This window comes from Lactuca sativa, chromosome 2 (genome assembly GCF_002870075.4).
Source record: "Lactuca sativa cultivar Salinas chromosome 2, Lsat_Salinas_v11, whole genome shotgun sequence".
NCBI classification, from domain to species: Eukaryota; Viridiplantae; Streptophyta; class Magnoliopsida; order Asterales; family Asteraceae; genus Lactuca; species Lactuca sativa.
Genome location: NC_056624.2, coordinates 117,504,307 through 117,524,734, shown reverse-complemented (window position 1 = coordinate 117,524,734; position 20,428 = coordinate 117,504,307). Strand labels below are relative to the sequence as shown.

The 20,428-nt window shown below is 37.1% G+C and overlaps 1 protein-coding gene across 1 annotated transcript; it reads right to left on the bottom strand.

The window, feature by feature from the left end:
• Positions 1-13,096: 13,096 nt before the first annotated feature.
• LOC111905152 (protein ECERIFERUM 26) lies at positions 13,097-19,316 on the bottom strand. The gene is made up of 2 exons (XM_023900824.3): positions 18,829-19,316; positions 13,097-14,142 (listed from the first exon to the last, which is right to left on the bottom strand). Exons 1-2 carry the CDS (start codon positions 19,255-19,257, stop codon positions 13,279-13,281), a joined length of 1,293 nt encoding a protein of 430 aa, XP_023756592.1. The 5' UTR covers positions 19,258-19,316; the 3' UTR covers positions 13,097-13,278.
• Between the last annotated feature and the right edge of the window lie 1,112 nt (positions 19,317-20,428).

The following is a 20,428-nucleotide window of genomic DNA, read 5'->3' as shown; positions in this document are numbered from 1 at the left end:
ATACCCAATATAACTATCACTAATGCGTTAATGATTCATTGGTATAATTAGATCTTGTGTGTGTGTGTGTTATCATGCTATAGCAACCTAACTTGTTTGTTATGTTCTGTTCTGGTATTGTTTGATTCTCTTCACTATTTGTTCTGTTCTGATATTGATTCTTTGTGTGCTTCATTGTACTAGAAGTAATGAATACCATTCTCCTAAACTATACCTATAAAAGTTTACTAATGCTCTACTTGGACTGTTACTGAAATGACTCATCTCTCTACTAAGTTATGCTCTTACTTTAATAACGAAGCTTTGTATAACTACAAAGTAACATAACTTTAAATGAGTTTGAAATATGTTGACAACTTATAAATAACATAAGTAACATTTTGAAGAATGTTTAACAACAAATATGTACACAATTATCATTGTGTTCAACCTGTATTCCCCCCCTTAAAACAGTTAAAATAGTTAAATGATTCATTACGGGCTATGAACTCACCTGTTGTGGGTGATTCAAACGGGTATGCGTGTAAGGATGAGAAGCTCCACGAATGAAGTCCCGAGACACAATAAGTCCTAAATGACATATAAGGACACATATTGACATGAATATAGTGTTTACAATAACTATATGAAAGGAAACACCTTCCGGGACTAGGAAACACCTTGACCAAGTGTTGGAATCACATGTGATTCAACATAGGAACGTATAAAGGCACTCACATGAGTTTACTACCATGATTTCATGGCCCAAGAGAGTTTACGGCCGTAAACTCATGGCTACTCATGTGTAAGTGCATGTTTGAAGGCTAGGGAATGATTTAGGGACCATAACTCTTTCCTAGGTTGAAAAAAACCACTTTCTTTGGAGTTTTTGAGGAGTTCACGGCCCTAATGAGTTTACTACCATAAACTCATGGCCATTTATGTTTATGAGGGTCCTAAAGATCATAAGGAAGCATCCTAATTTCAAACCTAAGCCTTAGGAAGTGTTTGTGGCATCAAAACTCCCCTAACTTGAGTTTGTGGCCCATGGACCATTTGGTCATGTGCTTGCGGCCGTAAACACCTATGGGTGTTCGTATTTTGGTTGCTTTGAGTCCTAAACACATCATGGTAAAGTGCTAGGTTAGTCTCTTGTCTTATGGAAGGCATTTAGGGCATTTTGGCACCATAAAATGGAGTTCACGGCCCAAGAACATCCTTGGCCGTGAACTCACTTCTAGCCTTGATTCTTCATGTTTTTGAGGTTTAAACAAGTCATGGGTAGTCTCTAGGTTCATTTCCAAGGTTTGGAGGGACATTGGGCACACTTTGGCCCTAAATCTAGTGTTCACGGTCCAAGAAGATCTTGGGCCGTGAACACCATTTCATTGGTGTTTTTGCTGATTTTTCATGTTATCAAAGCATATAACACACTTAAATACACTCTAGATTGAAGTACTTACAATCCGGGGTGATCGGGCGAAGATCCTTAAGAGAGAGAAATCGGCTTTTCTCTAGTTGGAAATGTAACTAATGAATCCAAAATGGCTAAGAACCATATATATATATATATATATATATATATATATATATATATATATATATATATATATATATATATATACTCCTGGGGTTTTTGGTAGAATATATTTTATTCAGGCATTGAATTCTAATATCAATGAGTTTTGGAAAAACAGAGTTGCACAATACTCTAGTGCAACCTCTCTCCTGATATCTCCTTAAGTGTAAATCCTAAAATGCTCAAACTTATCCGAAAAGTTTGCAAGTTAGCAGAACGGATTTGACTTTGCTTGCTGTGGATGGTTTTACAGAATGGAAACTCTTGGGTTGTCACATCATCCTCCCATTAGAATGAATTTCGTCCTGAAATTAGCTCTCTTAACATTACTACTGGGGTTGAGCTCTCCTGCTTTGTAGAATACACACTCGTAGACCTGGCAACTTTTCCGTGGTGTTCTTCATAGGATTCATACTTGGTCCATCTACACTACCTCGTGTATACAAGTCATATATGATTAAGATTAGTAGGACTGTCGGATATGCGACTCTGCCCCAAGTCCACAACCCAACGAGGACAGGAGATAGGGCGGAAACACGCATACTAGATCTGCGTAATCATACTCATATACCACCCTCGCGTATATACTAAATAATAATAGGCGGGTTGTATTCGTCCATAGCCTCTGTGCTCGAACATGGTCTATTGGACGAGTGGTATTTCGTGACGGTCTGCGGACGTCTGACGATAAGGCTTCTGAGGACAAAGTACTCTTCTCACAAGTAATTCGGGGGTTTAGAATGCAAAAGATAAAATTGTTGATTCAGGTCGGACTTTCGATACGAACGATGAAAGTTTCGAGAACTTGCCGATCGAGGCGATAGAAACATATGAACTCAGTATGGTGAGGACCACGCCAACTCATGACGAAAGAAAATAATGGACTCCATACCGAACAAAGTTTTGGTGAAATGAAACAAACGTCTGATAAACGACGATGTATCCCTGGTATGCTTGGTACTGTACTCCTAGTATGTTCAACAATGTACTCCTTGTAATTGTTCTCGAGTTTCCTGTTTTCTATTTTGAAATTAGCACTCGTATGTATCATACCGCTATGTGTGCATACATACAAATAAAAGTGCTTTACTTACTGAAGGGATACTTTTATACCATGATCCCCCCATGGTACCACTACTATCGCCCGTCATATACAAGTTATGAATACTTAAGATGAGCCAGGCAGTCGACTGAGCATCTCTGCCTCAAATCCTCAACAAATTAAGGAAAAAGGGACCTAAGCGGAGTCACTCACTCTAAGTCTGCAACATCTCAGTTGCGCACAACCCTGATGTATATGGTGAGTCATAATAGCTTCTCTAAGGGATCTTTTAGTTCTCTTGAATATTACGACCTATTTCAACATGTGAGTTGTTATAGTTACTTTTAAGTTTCATCCCCAAATTTTAATCTTATATGAATATAAATTAATTTTAAAATTAAATACTATTTTGAAAACATACCACTACTCGTCGACAACTCCGGGGTAGATTCTCCTGCGGTGATCATCAGAATACGTCCATCCGCGCCTGATTTCCAGATTATCGAGCAGTCCCTCTGATTGTGTCCTGACTCACCACAACCATAGCAGGCTTGGTTTACTTCCGCTCCGAGGACTTGGGAGATCGGCTGAGCCGGTGCCCTGCAGTAACGGGCTATGTGTCCTTTTCTGTGGCAGTTCAGACACTGCATTTCTCGGCATACTCCGGTATGGTGAAAGTTGCACTTTCCACACTTCGGAAGGTTTCCAGCATAACGACTAGCATGTGCTGAAACAGTAGGCGTCGTAGCAGCGTACATAGTACTTGCTTGTTGCTCTTGCGGGGTGTCTTGTGTTGTTTGTTTCTTCCTCCTCTTGTTCTCCGACTCTTGATTATAGTCCTCTTCCCTCGATGACTCGGGAATAGGGACTTTTACTCTATGGCGGACTCCATGATCAATGAGTCGCTGAGCCAAGCGTTTAGCACTATCGAAGGTGGCTGGGTTAGAAGACATCACATTTCCTTGGGTCGGAGAAGTCAGACCCCAAATGTATCTTTCTATCTTCTTGCTCTCCGAGGTAATCATCTCGGGGCATAGAGCTGCTAGTTTGCTGAATCGGTCGGTGTAGGTCACTATGTCTGAGCCGACCATAGTGAGATCCCACAGCTCTTGTTCCAGCTTTTGAATCTCGCCTAACGGGCAATATTCTTCCAGCATTAACTCTTTTAGGTTTTCCCAACCTATTGAGTTTGCCACTGATAGGTTCAATGACTTAACATGGCTGTTCCACCATGTTAGGGCCTTGCCATCGAAGGTGCATGCAACAAACTTCACTTTGCTTCCTTCGGGGCATAAACAAATTTCGAAAACCGACTCTGTTTTCTCGAACCATTCTAGGAGGGCAATGACTACTCCAGTCCCTTTAAAGGACAACGATTCACATCTGGTGAAGTCCTTGTAGTAGAAATCTCCTTGGCACACATGGACTTCACTTTGAGTAGAATTAGTAGGCGTTTCACCTCCACCTGTAGTGATGGGGTGATATTGTGCCATGGTTGTTGCCACAACTGCGGCCACTGCAGTGTTCAGAGTTGCTGCATCGATTTGCGGAGAAGGTATTTGAGTTATCGGAGTAGCGTGTCTGGGTGATCTGCGAGGAGGCATCTTTGCTAAAAGAAAACAAAGATGAGACGGAATAATTCTATAGCAATGGACACAAGCCGAAAGCTAAAAAGACAAGGTTATCCTAGTTCTGGATGTATCGGGTCCTGACTTCAACAGGGTTCTAGAAACAATTCATAAATGAGTATATACCAAATAAACTCTATAAATTTGAAATAACTATCCTCGAATGAATATCTGTTTCCTGAATAACTGTTACCAGCTGCATGTAAGAAAATAAATCTAACACATGTAATGTGAGCATTGTTTCCACTCGCTCGATAAATTAACCTAATTAATATTTATTAGTGTGACGCGTAAGATGTTTTGGTTACTTCGGCTGATCTTTCCTTGAATTTGTCCTTGTTCCTCCTGAACTCTTCTGTTGTCTACTATGACGAAGTGGTTACGTTTATATGGGCTTGTCGTGCGAGAATGAAAGTGTCCAAAGAACCTATGAGCTGTAAGGTAACTTTATGGGGTGATCCTTACGAAATCCTTCTATAATTGTACAAGGTACACCAGTTTGTATTCTATATAATTGAAGATCAAATAGACCTTCGAACAATTGATCCCACCTCAACATTACTTCCTTAAAAGGAATGGATAGCGAAGCGTCGGTCACAGATTCTATGTCTATAAGATCTTGATTATATATAAAACTTTATGAATATACCCTATAAGATTATAGACCTATCCGCAAGGGTCTTTTAAGTTATCACATAAGTTATGCATCTGGACTAAAATACTCCTATAGTATCCTAACGTAATGTACTTGTTATGTTCTAAACTTGTTGTCGCGCTATCGTATCATAGAATACTCCCATAGTACTCTAACTCTAACTGTACTTGTTCTGGCGTTCACTTGACTGGTGTTCTGGTAAGTTTTAACCCTGTTGCAACACCACATCATTCCCAAACACATGTTGGTCACATCTCGAATGAATATAGTTGATCAGGCTATATTGATCCTAGCTATGATTACATAATTGTTCGGGTTGACGACAGTGCCCAACCTTTAAATACTTTTACTTCTGTTCTCCTCGTGATCCTAATTCTATTATGTACATGTATGAGCAAGTAGGTATATTTTTATAACTTGTAGTTATACTCTAAAATATATCATTATCCAGAGAACTTAAGCCCCATTGTATTTATAGACGTATATCTTTTATCAGTTGATATACTTAGTTCACTATAAACAATGCTCTGATACCAATCTGTCACACCCCAAAACCGGAACGGTGGAAACGTTCGGGGGTGGAGGACGTCATGTCAAGTATCACGAGATATGTATATGGTAAGCAAGTAATGAACAACCATTTCATTTAGAAAGAAAGTGTTTACAATGTATGTGTTCACAAAACATAGAAGTCATAAAACAAATAACAAAACAAGACTTGAAGCTATAATGCTCCATCTTCTGAAGTCCCAGCACGAGCACCTGTCTAATAGTCTCCTCAGAATACAAGTTATTTGAAAGAGTTGATCAGCAATTAAGCTGGCGAGTTCATAAGATTTTAGTGATATGAGTAAGCTGTAAAAATATGGTTCAAAATGTATAAGCACAAGTGATGTAAGCTGTAAGTTCTATTTTGAAATGATCACCTGTTCCTCTAGAAAATCATATATTTCCTACTTTAATGGAAGTTAAGTAAAATAACAGTACAAGCCTTTCTATGCGTACTAAGTGGGTACAAGTTATATATACTTAGAGTAAATAAAGAATCGATTGTGCGCATCTGCCCTAAACTCACAACCCAAAGGGGAAAACCAAAAAAGGCGGATAGCACACATTCCATTGGTTGTTAGATCGTTGTCGTATATAACCTTGGTGTATTCACTTGTTACTCGTGGATTTATTTGTAATGGTTCCTTTATATCTAATGGAGAGTTCTTGTAAGAAACCCTATTTTTCTTATAGTAAAATATTGACTACGGTGGTTACTTTTATAATAGCTTTGTTTATACTGCTATATATAATTTAATATCAGGTAGATAGTTAATTGGGCGAATCTGCCCTAAGCCCACATCCAACGGGAACAGGACGTCGGGGGAAAACACACATTTAACTGTTTATCGGATATTAGTTCTATATATAAACTTGGTGTATAAGCTAAGGTATTATAGAGTTAATTCACTTAAAGTCTCTAAAACTGTAGTGGCTTAATAAAATGGAGTAAGCCCTTTTCTGGGAAATCTCTAGTTTTGTCTGTCAAAAATACTAACTTTGATAAGTAAGTTTTGTACTAGAAAAACTGTGCTTTGACTTTGTGTCCTATAACCTGATCCATACTTGGTACCCTTATGATGACTTAATGTATACTAAACATATATATATATATATATATATATATATATATATATATATATATATATATATATATATATTCGAGTAGATAATAGATTTGGGGGACTCGGTTCAAGACCACAATCAAACAAGAACAGGAAATGAAGCGAAGGCACACATCCTATTAGCTGTCGGAATCTATTGGAATATATGTATTCTATAGTGTATACATTAAGGAATCATAAAGCTAGCACTATGATCCTAACCTTTAATCGTAGCCTTCTACCAAGGCATCTTCTAATCTGAGTTAAACCCGACTGTTCCTTTGTCAAATGTAAAGTATATTCTCCCTAGTTTATAACTATGTCGACTAGAAAATAGATCAACTTTCAAGTGTTACCGACACTTTATGAAAGTAATGGGAGAAGTAAGTACACGGATGTCGTTTATAATGACCTGCGGATGTACTAATAACCTAAAACATATTTGTTTTTTTACTGTCATAACGTGAAAGCTAGAATCCCTTACTAAACGCTCTCAATGTAAAGAGATTGAGGGAACCAAACGCGACCCCAACAAATCCATGCAAGCCATGTAATTCACATTAAAGTTATATGATCATGTATACCCAATATAACTATCACTAATGCGTTAATGATTCATTGGTATAATTAGATCTTGTGTGTGTGTGTGTTATCATGCTATAGCAACCTAACTTGTTTGTTATGTTCTGTTCTGGTATTGTTTGATTCTCTTCACTGTTTGTTCTGTTCTGATATTGATTCTTTGTGTGCTTCATTGTACTAGAAGTAATAAATAGCATTCTCCTAAACTATACACATAATAGTTTACTAATGCTCTACTTGGACTGTTACTGAAATGACTCATCTCTCTACTAATTTATGCTTTTACTTTAATAACGGAGTTTTGTATAACTACAAAGTAACATAACTTTAAATGAGTTTGAAATATGTTGACAACTTATAAATAACATAAGTAACATTTTGAAGAATGTTTAACAACAAATATGTACACAATTATCATTGTGTTCAACCTGTATTCCCCCCCCCCCTTAAAACAGTTAAAATAGTTAAATGATTCATTACGGGGTATGAACTCACCTGATGTGGGTGATTCAAACGGGTATGCGTGTAAGGATGACAGTTCCATGAATGAAGTCCCGAGACACAATAAGTCCTAAATGACATATAAGGACACTTTTTGACATGAATATAATGTTTACAACAACTATATGAAAGGAAACACCTTGACCAAGTGTTGGAATCACATGTGATTCAACATAGGAAGGTATAAAGGCACTCACATGAGTTTACTACTAGGGAATGATTTAGGGACCTTAACTCTTTCCTAGGATGAAGAAAACCACTTTCTTTAGAGTTTTTGAGGAGTTCACTGCCCTAATGAGTTTACTACCATAAACTCATGGCCATTTATGTTTATGAGGGTCCTAAAGGTCATAAGGAAGCATCCTAAATTCAAGCCTAAGCCTTAGGAAGTGTTTGTGGCATCAAAACTCCCCTAACTTGAGTTTACGGCCCATGGACCATTTGGTCATGTGCTTGCGGCTGTAAACACCTATGGGTGTTGGTATTTTGGTTGCTTTGAGTACTAAACACATCATGGTAAAGTGCTAGGTCAGTCTCTTGGCTTATGGAAGGCATCTAGGGCATTTTGGCACCCTAAAATGGAGTTCACGGCCCAAGAACATCCTTGGCCATGAACTCACTTCTAGCCTTGATTCTTCATGTTTTTGAGGTTTAAACAAGTCATGGGTAGTCTCTAGGTTCATTTCCAAGGTTTGGGGGGACATTGGGCACACTTTGGCCCTAAATTTAATGTTCACGGTCCAAGAAGATCTTGGGCCATGAACACCATTTCCTTGGTGTTTTGGCTGATTTTTCATGTTATCAAAGCATATAACACACTTAAATACACTCTAGATTGAAGTACTTACTATCCGGGGTGATCGGGTGAAGATCCTTGAGAGAGAAATCGGGTTTTCTCTACTTGGAAATGTAACTAATGAATCCAAAATGGCTAAGAACCATATATATACTCCTGGGGTTTTTTGTAGAAAATATTTTATTCAGGCATTGAATTCTGATATCAATGAGCTTTGGAAAAACATAATTGCACAATTCTCTAGTGCAACCTCTCTCCTGATATCTCCTTAAGTGTAAATCCTGAAATGCTCAAACTTATCCCAAAAGTTTGCAAGTTAGCAGAACGGGTTGACTTCGCTTGCTGTGGATGGTTTTACAAAATGGAAACTCTTGGGTTGTCACACATGCATACACCTTAAATACTAAAACCCTAGAATAAAATAATGCACGGTTGGACAGGCCCAAACCGGTTACAAAACTGGCCTAAAAGGAACGAGCCCAAGACGCAACAAGATGATCCAAACAATAATCATATCATATAAGCAAATACAACATGTATAATGAGCCATCAGTCTGATTGGACCGCCTCGCAAGCCATCAATTTATCTGGACTGCTCTCCGAGCCTTCGACACGTCTGGACCACCTCTTAGGGCCTTCAGCATATCTGGACCGCTCGTCGGGCCTTCGACCTGACTATTTGCCCTCCCGGGTCTACAGTCTATCCGGTCCGCCCTAGGTATCTTGGCCTACAACACAAAGAAGGTCCTGCCTCAACCCAATCCCCCAATCCAACTAACATGTGCACATAAATATCATACGCTAGCTAGCATGTACCAATAATCATACGGATCTAACAGATCACTAACACGGCAACCATTCTATAACCAGGATACGGATCTAACCGATCACTAACATAGCATAATCCTATAAACCAGGATACCGACCTACCAGGTCACTAAGCATATCACCATCCTAACTATCAGGGTGTAACTTGATAAGCATATCATGCAATAAACCTGGATACAATTCCGATAAGGGCCGACATTGGTACCTTAGACCAAGTTGATATAGTGAGGAGAACTCACCTCACGAGTAGCTTGAAGTGATAAAGTCAAACTCCAGCAAACGCAGCTCCAAGACTAAAACCTAGGTCCACCAATGATCCACTTCCAAAAATTTCCAAATTACCAAAATACCCCCCCCCCCCCCCCCCGCCCAAAAAAGTCAAATTGGTCAAGCCTTGGTCATAGTAAAAATCAACGGCGAAAGTCAACTGTCCAGGTTGACCCAACTCGTCAAGTGCAGCTAGAAACTCGTCGAGTTCCTTGAGAACTTGGAAACTCATAAAACCCTAACCAACTCGCTGAGTTTCCAACCAAATCGTCGAGTCCTCTTACTGACTAGTCGAGCTCATGCAAAATCATATACGGGTAACCATCATCCGACTCGCCGAGTCGGCTAAGCGAATCGTCGAGTTCATGAAATCCATTACTTATACAGATGTTTTTAAGCCACCCCAAAGCTCCATATTGTAGATCCAACCTCCTAGGGCATGGTTTCCATGTAAAGATGCAAAATTTAAGTACATGCATTGTCCTAAATGCCAACACTAGACTAAGGGAAAGGTTAACTCAAAGGGAAAGGTCCAAGCTTTCCAAATCTCATAACTTTATAGCTATAGGGACCAAGGGAGTCCAGATCTAAAGTTACAACTTCAGATCTTGCCCCAATACTCGAAATGACTCCCAAATGTGCTAAAGATAGCCCTGAACCCAAATATGAAGAGATTTAGCTAAAGATATGCCAAGGTAATGACTTGTTACCTTCAAAATGATGCCAAGATGAAGTAGAGTTAGATCCACAAGCTCCTTTTTGCTCCAATCTTCTTATTCTTCACACATTCTTCACAAAAAGCACTAAAATCACTCTTTAAACCTCACAATCACTCAAGGACAATGTTAATAGTGATTAGGGTTTCTCTTAGCCATCAAGGGGATGGTAAAGGACTGAAGGAAGGGTCATAAGGTCCTTTAAATAGGGTGCAAACCCTAAAAATTAGGGTTTCATCTCCTAACTCCTACTCGTCAAGTTCACGTCCTCCGACTCGACGAGTAGATCCAATAATCGATGATGGCTAACCCGCCTCTACACGACGAGTTGGGAGCAACTAACTCGTCGACTAGGTCCATAAAATATGTATATAATGCTTTAAAACTTGTACCTGGGAGTCGGCGTGTTACAATTCTCCCCCACTTGAACTATACTTCATCCTCGAAGTCTGTTGCAGCGAACAATCCTGGATAGTGCTCCTGCATCTCTGCCTCCGCCTCCCACGTCCACTCGGATCACCTCCTTTGCTCCCACTGTACCTTTACCAAAGGTATTTCCTTGTTCTATAGAACTTTCACCTTCCTCACAAGAACAGTCACCGGCCTCTCCACGTAATTCAGGCGCTCATCGACCTGAATATCATCTAATGACACTATTGCCTCCTCATCCAGAATGCACTTCCGCAACTGTGAAACCTGGAAAGTCTTGTGGATCTGACTAAGCTCCTCAGTGATATCTAATCTATACGCCACCTTGCTAACTCTGGTAGTGATCCTTAATGGTCCGATATATTGGGGACCTAATTTCCCCATCTTCCTGAAGCGGGTCAAACCCTTCCAGGATGAGACCTTCAGGAGTACCATGTCACCCACCTGGAACTCCAACTTAGATCGGCGTCTGTCAGCGTAACTCTTCTGCCGACTCTCAGTGGTCTGCAGCCGCTGTCTGATCTACTGGATCTTCTCGATAGTCTGCAGAACTACCTCTATCCGTCCCATCACCCTGTGACCGATCTCACCCCAACAGACTGGGGTGCGACATGTCCGTCCAAAAAATAGCTCATATGGTGGGGCACCAATACAGGAATGAAAGTTGTTGTAGTAGGAGAACTCTACAAGAGGTAGGTAGGAGTCCCAGCTCCCACCGAAGTCAATGACACAAGCTTTCAGCATATCATCGAGAGTTTGTATGGTCCACTCACTCTGTCTGTATGTCTGTGGATGATAGTTGTATTCAAGTGATACCGCATGCCCAGTTCCTCGTGGAACTTCTGCTAGAGACGAGAGGTGAATCGAACATCACAGTCTGAAACAATAGAGACCAATACCCCCATGGAAAGCAACGATCTCGTGGATATACAATTCGGCCAGCTTCTCGGTCGATGAACTCCCCCGTATCGCCAAAAGTGGGTGCTCTTGGTCAATCGATCCATGATGACACAAATAGCGTCAAAGCCCTTCGCAGTCCTCGGCGGCTTCATGCACGACCACCAGTAAGTCAATCGTAAATCCAGGTGCATCTTGGTAGCCCCCAAGTGAATAGAGAAGCAAGACTTATGAGCCTCCTCCAAAATAGTCTGTCTGACACCACCAAACATCGAAAACTAGACCCGACCACAACACCCATGCTATCCTGCACAAACCGGGTGTTCTCACCCCTAATTCTATCAAGTTTCCAGTTCTCTTGACACATACCCTCTACCTGAGCTTCCATGATCAAGCTTACAAGTAGAGAATCCATCGATATCCTCATACAAGTAGTTATGTTAACAAATAGAAGGGCATGGTGTGATTGCATGACATCCTTGAAAATGCTCTGAGTCGTAATTTTGAATTACTATCTTGTTACTCTGATTTGATTTATGGTTGTTGTTTTGAACAAATGGTTATTATTCAATCTCTAAGAGTAGAATTGGAACAAATGTTTTTAATTTTCAACGAATTTTTGAAATTTTGGACATTTCCATTCACGTTAGGGGCAATGCGAAAAGTTACATTCTTATGTGTTTATGTGATTGCTTGTCAATAAATGTTTTTAGTTAGCTTTTTGTTTACTCGGTGATATAACATTTTTTAGGAATTTTTAGCTTTTTCACGGTAAAATTTTTATTTTCTTTATTTTGGTTCACTATTTAATTCACATAAAAGATGGTTGATATATTTCCACAAAGGACTTCAAGTTGAAATGAACTTTTCCATAAAATATAATTTTCTAAAATGTTTTGTTATTTATAAATCTTTTAAATATTTATGTAATTAGTTATACATAGTTTTATAATATGACATTCTATTTAACTATTCCATAGATATGTTACGGTACATGTAATATGACCTTAGAAAATAATTTAATGTAATGATAGATATGTATGCACTTGTGAGAATTCTTCACTCTCACTCTTGCAATTCTAGTAACCATGTTGATATGCTTTCAAGACATTTCAAGATACTTAAACAAAATATTCATTAATTAAATAAGAAGGTATTAATTTTACATAACACGATGAAACCTTTAGTAAAAAAAACTCGGGTCTTTGGATCATTCGTTTGGTCATCATTCGTCTGGTCATCATCAAAACAAACAAAATTCATAGTTAAATAAGAAGAAAATATTTTTTGTATAATACAATGAAACAGCTTGTAAAAAACTTAGTTCATTCGATCATTCTTTTGGTCATCATAGTTCTTTCGATCATTCTTTGGTCATCATTCATTTGGTTATCATCAAAACAAATAGAATTCTTAATTAGAAATGCAACTCACATATATTTACAAAACTTTCACATTCAGTCTAAAAAGGAAACAATAGTGGCTTATATATCACTTTTTTAAATCATTTTTCATTTATCTTAATAAAACTTTATCGAAATAACATTTACTAAAGAAACCAAGCAATTGACATTATAAACTTGTTAATAAAAACAATATTGTTTCACTCAAGAGGTCTATTAATACTTTATAATAGAATTATTTATTTAAAATAATGGGAAACGCAAGTTAGCCCGAGGTTTATCCTAGTAGTAGAACGAATACATAGTACATACATGTGTTTTAAATCAAGAGAGAGACCATTCTCTCTTAAGCGCCAATTTAAGCTCATGAATGTGATTTTGAGGCAACGCTATGCTGATTGTTAACCCATCGGTTTGATCTTTTCGAGTTGGAAAAACCAACACAACACCTTCATCTCCAACATTATCAATAGCACAACTTACATAAACCGGTGTATTTCCTCTTATATCTAAATCATAGAGTGGGGTATCCTGTAAATCCACAAAAGTCAAATTTGCTCCATATATCAAAAAGTCCGGGAATCCACCATCAGATTCCATTGCTTCTTCGATATCCCTCCTCTCATCCACACCTTGATTCATAAGGAGCAACCCAAGTTCCATCAAACTGGATTCTTCCACAGAAGCATTTGTTTTTACCACCTTAATTGATTGAGCATTGTTTGTGATAATCCCTTCAAATGGAATTTTTGATTCACGTTTGCATATTGTCACCATGTTCACTTCGGACCCGTGTTTAACCTTGGCTATGCATTGCCAAACCACAGTGCAAATAGACTCGAAGGGTGGAATCTGTTGATGGTTTTTATCCCCACATATCTTTGACTGCAAACGGGTTAACTCAGGCCAAGAAAGATAGAAAGAGTAAGTTTCAATTTTTGTGTCATTTGGAGTGGCCCATGTATCTCCAAGTGGGCCGACCCGTTTTATGGCAAGCAGATCCTGTAATGGGATTTTCGGGTTATGACCCTCATTGTTTGTATGAGCCATAGAAAGTGGTTTGGCGGGAAACTGTTGCCTAGTGGCTTGACCCCATAGGTTAAGAAAGCCAGCGGCAGAAAAAGCATCTCCAAGTACATGAGCCCAACTTATTCCAACTGATGTTCCTCCACATGCAAACTTGGTTAACTGCATCATAATAACCATGCATGGTTAAATTCATATTTATGTAACCACGTTTGGTGTTTTTCTTAACGTATAACAAAATGGGTTACTAAACGAAATATGCAACTGTATTCATTCTAGATACAATATTTACAACATTGCAACCAACAAATCAGTTACCTCGGCCAAAAGTTTTAAGTAACAATGCTCAACGTTTTCACCAATTTAAAGAAAAATATTTCAATTTTTATTTTTATGTTATTTGCATGAATTATAGTATACGCCTAAACTGATTAGATAGCTAGGTTTAATAGAAATATGTATCGTTTGGTCCTAACATAAAATATCATTAAGGATTTCATATAAAAATTTAAAAGCTATTTTGTTATACATGAAGTGGGAAAAAAAAGTTTTTCACATAAATGCATATTTAACCTTAACATATAAGAGTGACGCGCTTTTACTTTATAAGTTATATGTGTCCATTATGTTGGTGATTTTAGTGTCATTTAGATATTTTGTGTAACTGGAACTTACATGTGAGCTAAGGGACTTTATAGTTTTTACTTTAATACGTGTTTGAGTATGTGCAAAGTGCACGCATTTATAACATCGAATTAGAAGCCGGTTTGACGACAAGTCAGGAGTCCGAGGGCGGCAGCACCCTTGGGTCTTGGGTTTCCAAAGGGCAGTGCCCTAAAAACTCTTCGGATTTCACAAGTAGGTACATAGTGAAAAAATCGAATTCTAGAAGGTGATTATGATAAAATTGACTAAGATCGTCAGTTTTGGAAATGTGAAAATGTCACTATATCACATTAAACTTTTGTTATTTGTCCGATTTGATCAATAATTTTTTTTTGCACATTATACCATTAAACTCGCTATTGACTTATAAATTAAACAATTGTGTTCTAATTTAAAAGGTTTCTCGGTTACCTTTCGTCTATGTGGCTTTCTTTAATTATTTCAAAATAAAAAAATCACATCTTAATCCTCCACATGGTTTTTCCTTTTCTTTTTTATTTCCCCTAAGTACAAACCCTAAATTAAAACTCATTCTATGAATGTGAAGAACCACTGCGACAACCGGTCCCTAACACCGACCATAGCCATTTTGAAGAATTATCTCTGTCATTTTGAGCGATATGTCAGCCAATTAAAGTTTCAAAATCAACAGAAAACATGTATGAAAGTGTGTCATCGGTGGTGTTGAACTGGTAACATAAAGGATATGGTTTTGTGGGAGGTTAGCGTCGATTTCGTCGGGTTTGTCGGTTTCATTGGAGGGCATCATCGAAGGAATCAGATGAAGATGAACTCTTTAATCCCAGGTGAAGATGAAGTTTCAATGAAGAAGTCATGATTCTTGTTACTGGGTCGTCTTCAAAACGCGAACCCATGAACAGAAACAAGAAAAGATACAAATGATATGTTATAGTTTTTAAGAAATCCATCTTATCACTACAACATCCCCAATGTAATCTGATTAAATTAAACAATAAGCTTTCAAAATCGAGGTCCTACCCTTTGATTTTGTTTATCGATCACAGCCAAAATGATCCCCTTTATTCTTTTTGAAACAGTTGTAATGACTTGATCCCTTTTTATTTATGTGTGTGTTTATCGGTAGCATAAAATAGAAATCAAAGTTCTTCCCTTTTAAATTTGTATTTCTGATGTTAGGATGAAGATGGTGACGTTGAGATGAAGATGGTGATGTTAGGATAAAGAGGATGATGGAGCGGTGGTGGGTGTTTTATATGCAACTTTCAATGGTGTAGAGATGGAGAATGGGTGGCGTAAGGCGTTGTCCGGTGGTTGGGAGGAGGAAGCTAAGTATTTTAAAATGGATGAGTCCACCACTTTGGCATGAATCTTATACAATGGTGTTTAGATTCGTCTTTAAAGCACCTACCAATTTGTTCTTTATAATCATCGATGATTAATGGGTTTCTTTGGTTATGAAATCATTTTTTTTGGTTTCTTTGTTCATTTACTCTTCTAAGATGGCGATTAATGGTTTTTTTGGTTTCTGGGTATGTACAAAATGTGGTTTTCTTTGTAGAAAATGTACGAAGTCTTTACATTTTGTTGGTGGTCGATGATCATTGTGGATGATTTTGATGGTGATGGATGGCGATTGGCGGTGGTAGGAGGTGCTACCCAAAAAATAAAGATAAAGTTGACATGGATTTATAGATGTGGCTACCAAAAAATATTTACAAACTGATTATTAATGACACATCAGCAGGGTAACTGATAAACCTTTTAAATTCGAGAATAATGGTTTAATTGACAGGTCAATAACGAGTTTAATGGTCTAATGTGCAAAACAAAATAAAAAAAAAATTAGTGACCAAATCGGACAAAGGACAAAAATTTAATCTACTATAGTGACGTTTCCCTTTTTGGAAACCATTGATTTCCTCATTAATTATGGATTCTCTTTATTTGTTTCCAAAGAAACCGATGACGGTCAACCCTAATACGAAACCCTACATATCGTTTTCCATATAAACGGTTCTTCTTTTCAGAAAAAGTGATGACCTTTTAGCTATTGTTTTTCTTCATACGTACAAATTAAAAATCTTTTAGCAATTTGATTTACGTTTTTTATGCCTAGATTTGTAATAGTCATTTTGAGATTATCCTAGGCTGAGTTTCTTATAACCCGGATATAAGATAGAAATATCAGTTCGAAAAATGTTTATACGATCCAAGAGGTATCGAGATCTCCACTATAAACTTTATCAAATTTCTTACGCATCAAGTATTATTGGATTTTCAAAAGCTCACTATTATAAACATTAGGAAGATATAGGTGTCAGCATCTAATAAACATGAAAAATATGTTTGAGCCGTAAAGATAACTACTTAAGATACGCGTCGTACTAATTTTGATTTGCCATTACACGAAAACGACAACATGAAAGAGTCAAAGAGATTATGAATATGATATTTTTAGACTAATCATACTCGATAGTGTTCAGTGGAGATAGTAGCAATAAATGCATAGATACAAAGTTTCGCAAGCAAATGTAAGAGTAAGCATTTATTAGACGGTTTAAGTAGTTGAGTATTATGAGAACGACTGGCAGATCATAAGTTGGACCCGTGTTTGGTTTCAATTATTTCATTTCGTTAGCATACATTATATTATTAGTTTGACTAAGGCAGAAAAAATAAACTGAACCAGTTACTAGTATTCGGTTTGATTCTCGGTTAATTATATTACAGTTTATTTGATTTTTGATTTTCTTTTACGGTTCGAGTTGGTTTTGGTTTTAAACAACTTTTTAAATAACATATTTCTTATTAGAACCGAACTGAAACTGAAACCGGTTGGAACCGGTTAGTTGTATTTGGTTCTTAATTTATGACTTATTCAATTTTCAAATTTTCGATTCTGGTCGGTTCGATCTCGTTTACATGCCTATGATGGAGTGATGTCACAGTGAGTGGGACTGGTGAATACCACCCCTAGTGAGTAAGAAGGTGTGCAGTGAACCGTGAAACCGAGTAAATTGTGATGATTTTCTATCAATGAAAGAAATGCACATATAATGAAGGTGATATTACATGGTGATGGTGATGAACTGACCAAAAAAATTAAAAGAAATAATAGCTCACACCCTTAATATGAATAATATATTTAATAGATATGTAAGTTATTATATTTTGTTCTTATGAATTATAAGACCACTAATGGAGATTATAAAACATATGTTCTTTAAAAACAGTATAAGATAGTGTATTCAAAAGTTTATTACTTTTTTCACAAGTTTTTCAAATATGTTATTATATTTCACAAGTTTATATAATATTAGATATTACAAAGTTAATAATATTTGTTATGTTAATGATTTAAGCAAATTATAGTTCATTAGAGCAGTTGGTATGGTTCATGTTATATGACGTTATGGCTAATGTAGCAAGCTATAAAGGGTCATAACACCAAGAACACCACTTGCTCTTGGTGTTATGTTGCATCTTGTGGCGTATGACACCTTCCAATGTGAAAACAAACCAATCAAATTTCATTTTCATCTTATCTTTTTTTTTCTCTCTCTACCTTTTAAAATGTTAGAACATAGGAACATCATTTCCTCATTGATGTTATGGTGATGCTATGAATGAGATGTTATCAATTCCATGTTAGATCTAGTTGCCCACACCCATGTTCTTAATAAATCTCAAATGTTTGATAACGGAAAGAATGTGCTTCTTTGAATGGAAAAAGGAAATATGAATTAAAAGTAATACCGTGTTTCTTCTTGTAGTTTTGTGGGACTTGTCCCTGTTAAAACTTGTTTATGTTGCTAGAACTCTAGCCAAACCTAGAATTATCTTTTTAAAGAAAATCCTGTTTTTTGTGTTTCAACAAGCTCTGGTTCAACTGGTTTTGACTAATCCGTTCGGGTTTTATTGGTTTTTTAGTAAAACTGTTTTTTTTTTTTTCGAGTAATAGTCTAACGACTTAAATGATGCTAAAAAGCCCAAATTGTGAGACCAAACTGCAGCCAAACCATTAGTATCAACTCAGTTTGGTTCGGTTTTAAGTTTTAATGGTTCGGCTTCAGTTTTCAATTGACAAAAAAATCGTTACTAACAGTTTTGCTTCGGTTTGACCTAAAAACTGAAAAAACCAAACCATGAACACCTACTACACAACTCGAATAATAAATAATAAAAATTCAAGAGGCAAACCTGCATTAAAACTAGTGGAGAGAAAGGCAAGTCGGGACCAAGGACTTGGTTAGTGACAAGAAGCTTGTGTCTTGAGTCATCTTTTGACTCGAGCCACTCATCGAGGCTCATTTTGCACCGAGCCTCGATCAACCGAACCCCACAATCATTGCACTTGATATATGGTCGACCCGAGTCAGCCCTCCTTAAACGACCACAAGGGACAAAGGCATGGCATGTCCAACTGAACAAGGTTTCCTTAATGTTGATGATGGTTAACCCTTCGAATGCTGGGCTTCTGAAATAGTAAACGGTTTTGAGGTAGTGAAGCTTCATGGCTAAGTCCATGCCAGTTAGCTCTTGAACCACACCATGACCGGATACGCGCCCAGGTCCAACCGTAGAGATCTTGATGTCATAAATCAGGCTTTCATCTTTTGACAACACCATTTTTGTGTAGGTTGAAAAAAGAATAGGGATGAGAGATCTTGTATGTTGGGTTTTGTATGATGTGCGTGTGTATATATAGACAAAACTGCCCTCTTATCTGCCTTTTTACTCTATTATTTTTAGGTGTTCATGGTTGTACCTTCAAAAACTTATGGTACAAATATTTGATTTACGTTAAAAACATACATGTTTCATATTTACTAATTAACCTGGTAATTGCTCAATGATTTTAAGTTTTAAAAATGCTACGTTTAGAGGGGAAATGTTATAAAAAGATGTCAGGCGGTGTCAACCGCTAGAATGTTAAAAGGATAATATAAAATAAGTTCAATTTTGGAAAAAGATTATGCTAGAAAAAACGTTAAATAGGAAAACCTGAAAAAAAAATATGCAAGACAATTATCATAAGTAGAAAACGTGCAATTCTTGAGATAAAATGAAATAGAAAGCATATTATGCTTTTGGACATACGACAGTATTATTTGCGATAATAATTACTACTTGAGTTTGGTAATTATGAATTTGTATTGCAAGATTTTATTTTATCTGTTATGAGTTTAAAAAATTATGATTAATTATTTATTTGAAAAATAGATCATTTATGTGATTAAATGCTACAAGACGAAACGAATATTGTATTAGTTGACCAATCTGTCATTTCAAAAATTGAGTTTTTTTTCATTAAAGCGAACTATTATTAATAGAGACGGATTTTGAAATATTATGGGGCATATATGATTTAGATCAGGTCAAAATAATCGGTTAGGTATAGCTGTCTTATCTCTTTTAATTTATTATTGTGTTTTGTTAAGAGCAACTTCAGCAACCAAAAATTATAAAGGAGATAGCCAAAAGAACATTTTACATCCAAGTTTCCCGGTTTATTTTAAACTTTTTCCTTTTATTACACGTCCAAAAACAAAAGAAAAAAATGATAATGTCATTAAAAATATCGGTTTTTTAAGGTGAAATGGTTGCACCAAGTCTTGACCCGACTCCAAATAGCAACAATACATGGGCAATTAGGCTTGAAGAAGTGGACTGGCCAACCCTTTTGCCAAGCAATTTGTTAAATATCAAATATCATTCCTTATGACTCGCTAAAGAAGGTGTTAAAAATGGGTCGCCAAACAAGTGACGAGAGGAGAGATGAGAGAGAAAACATATTGGT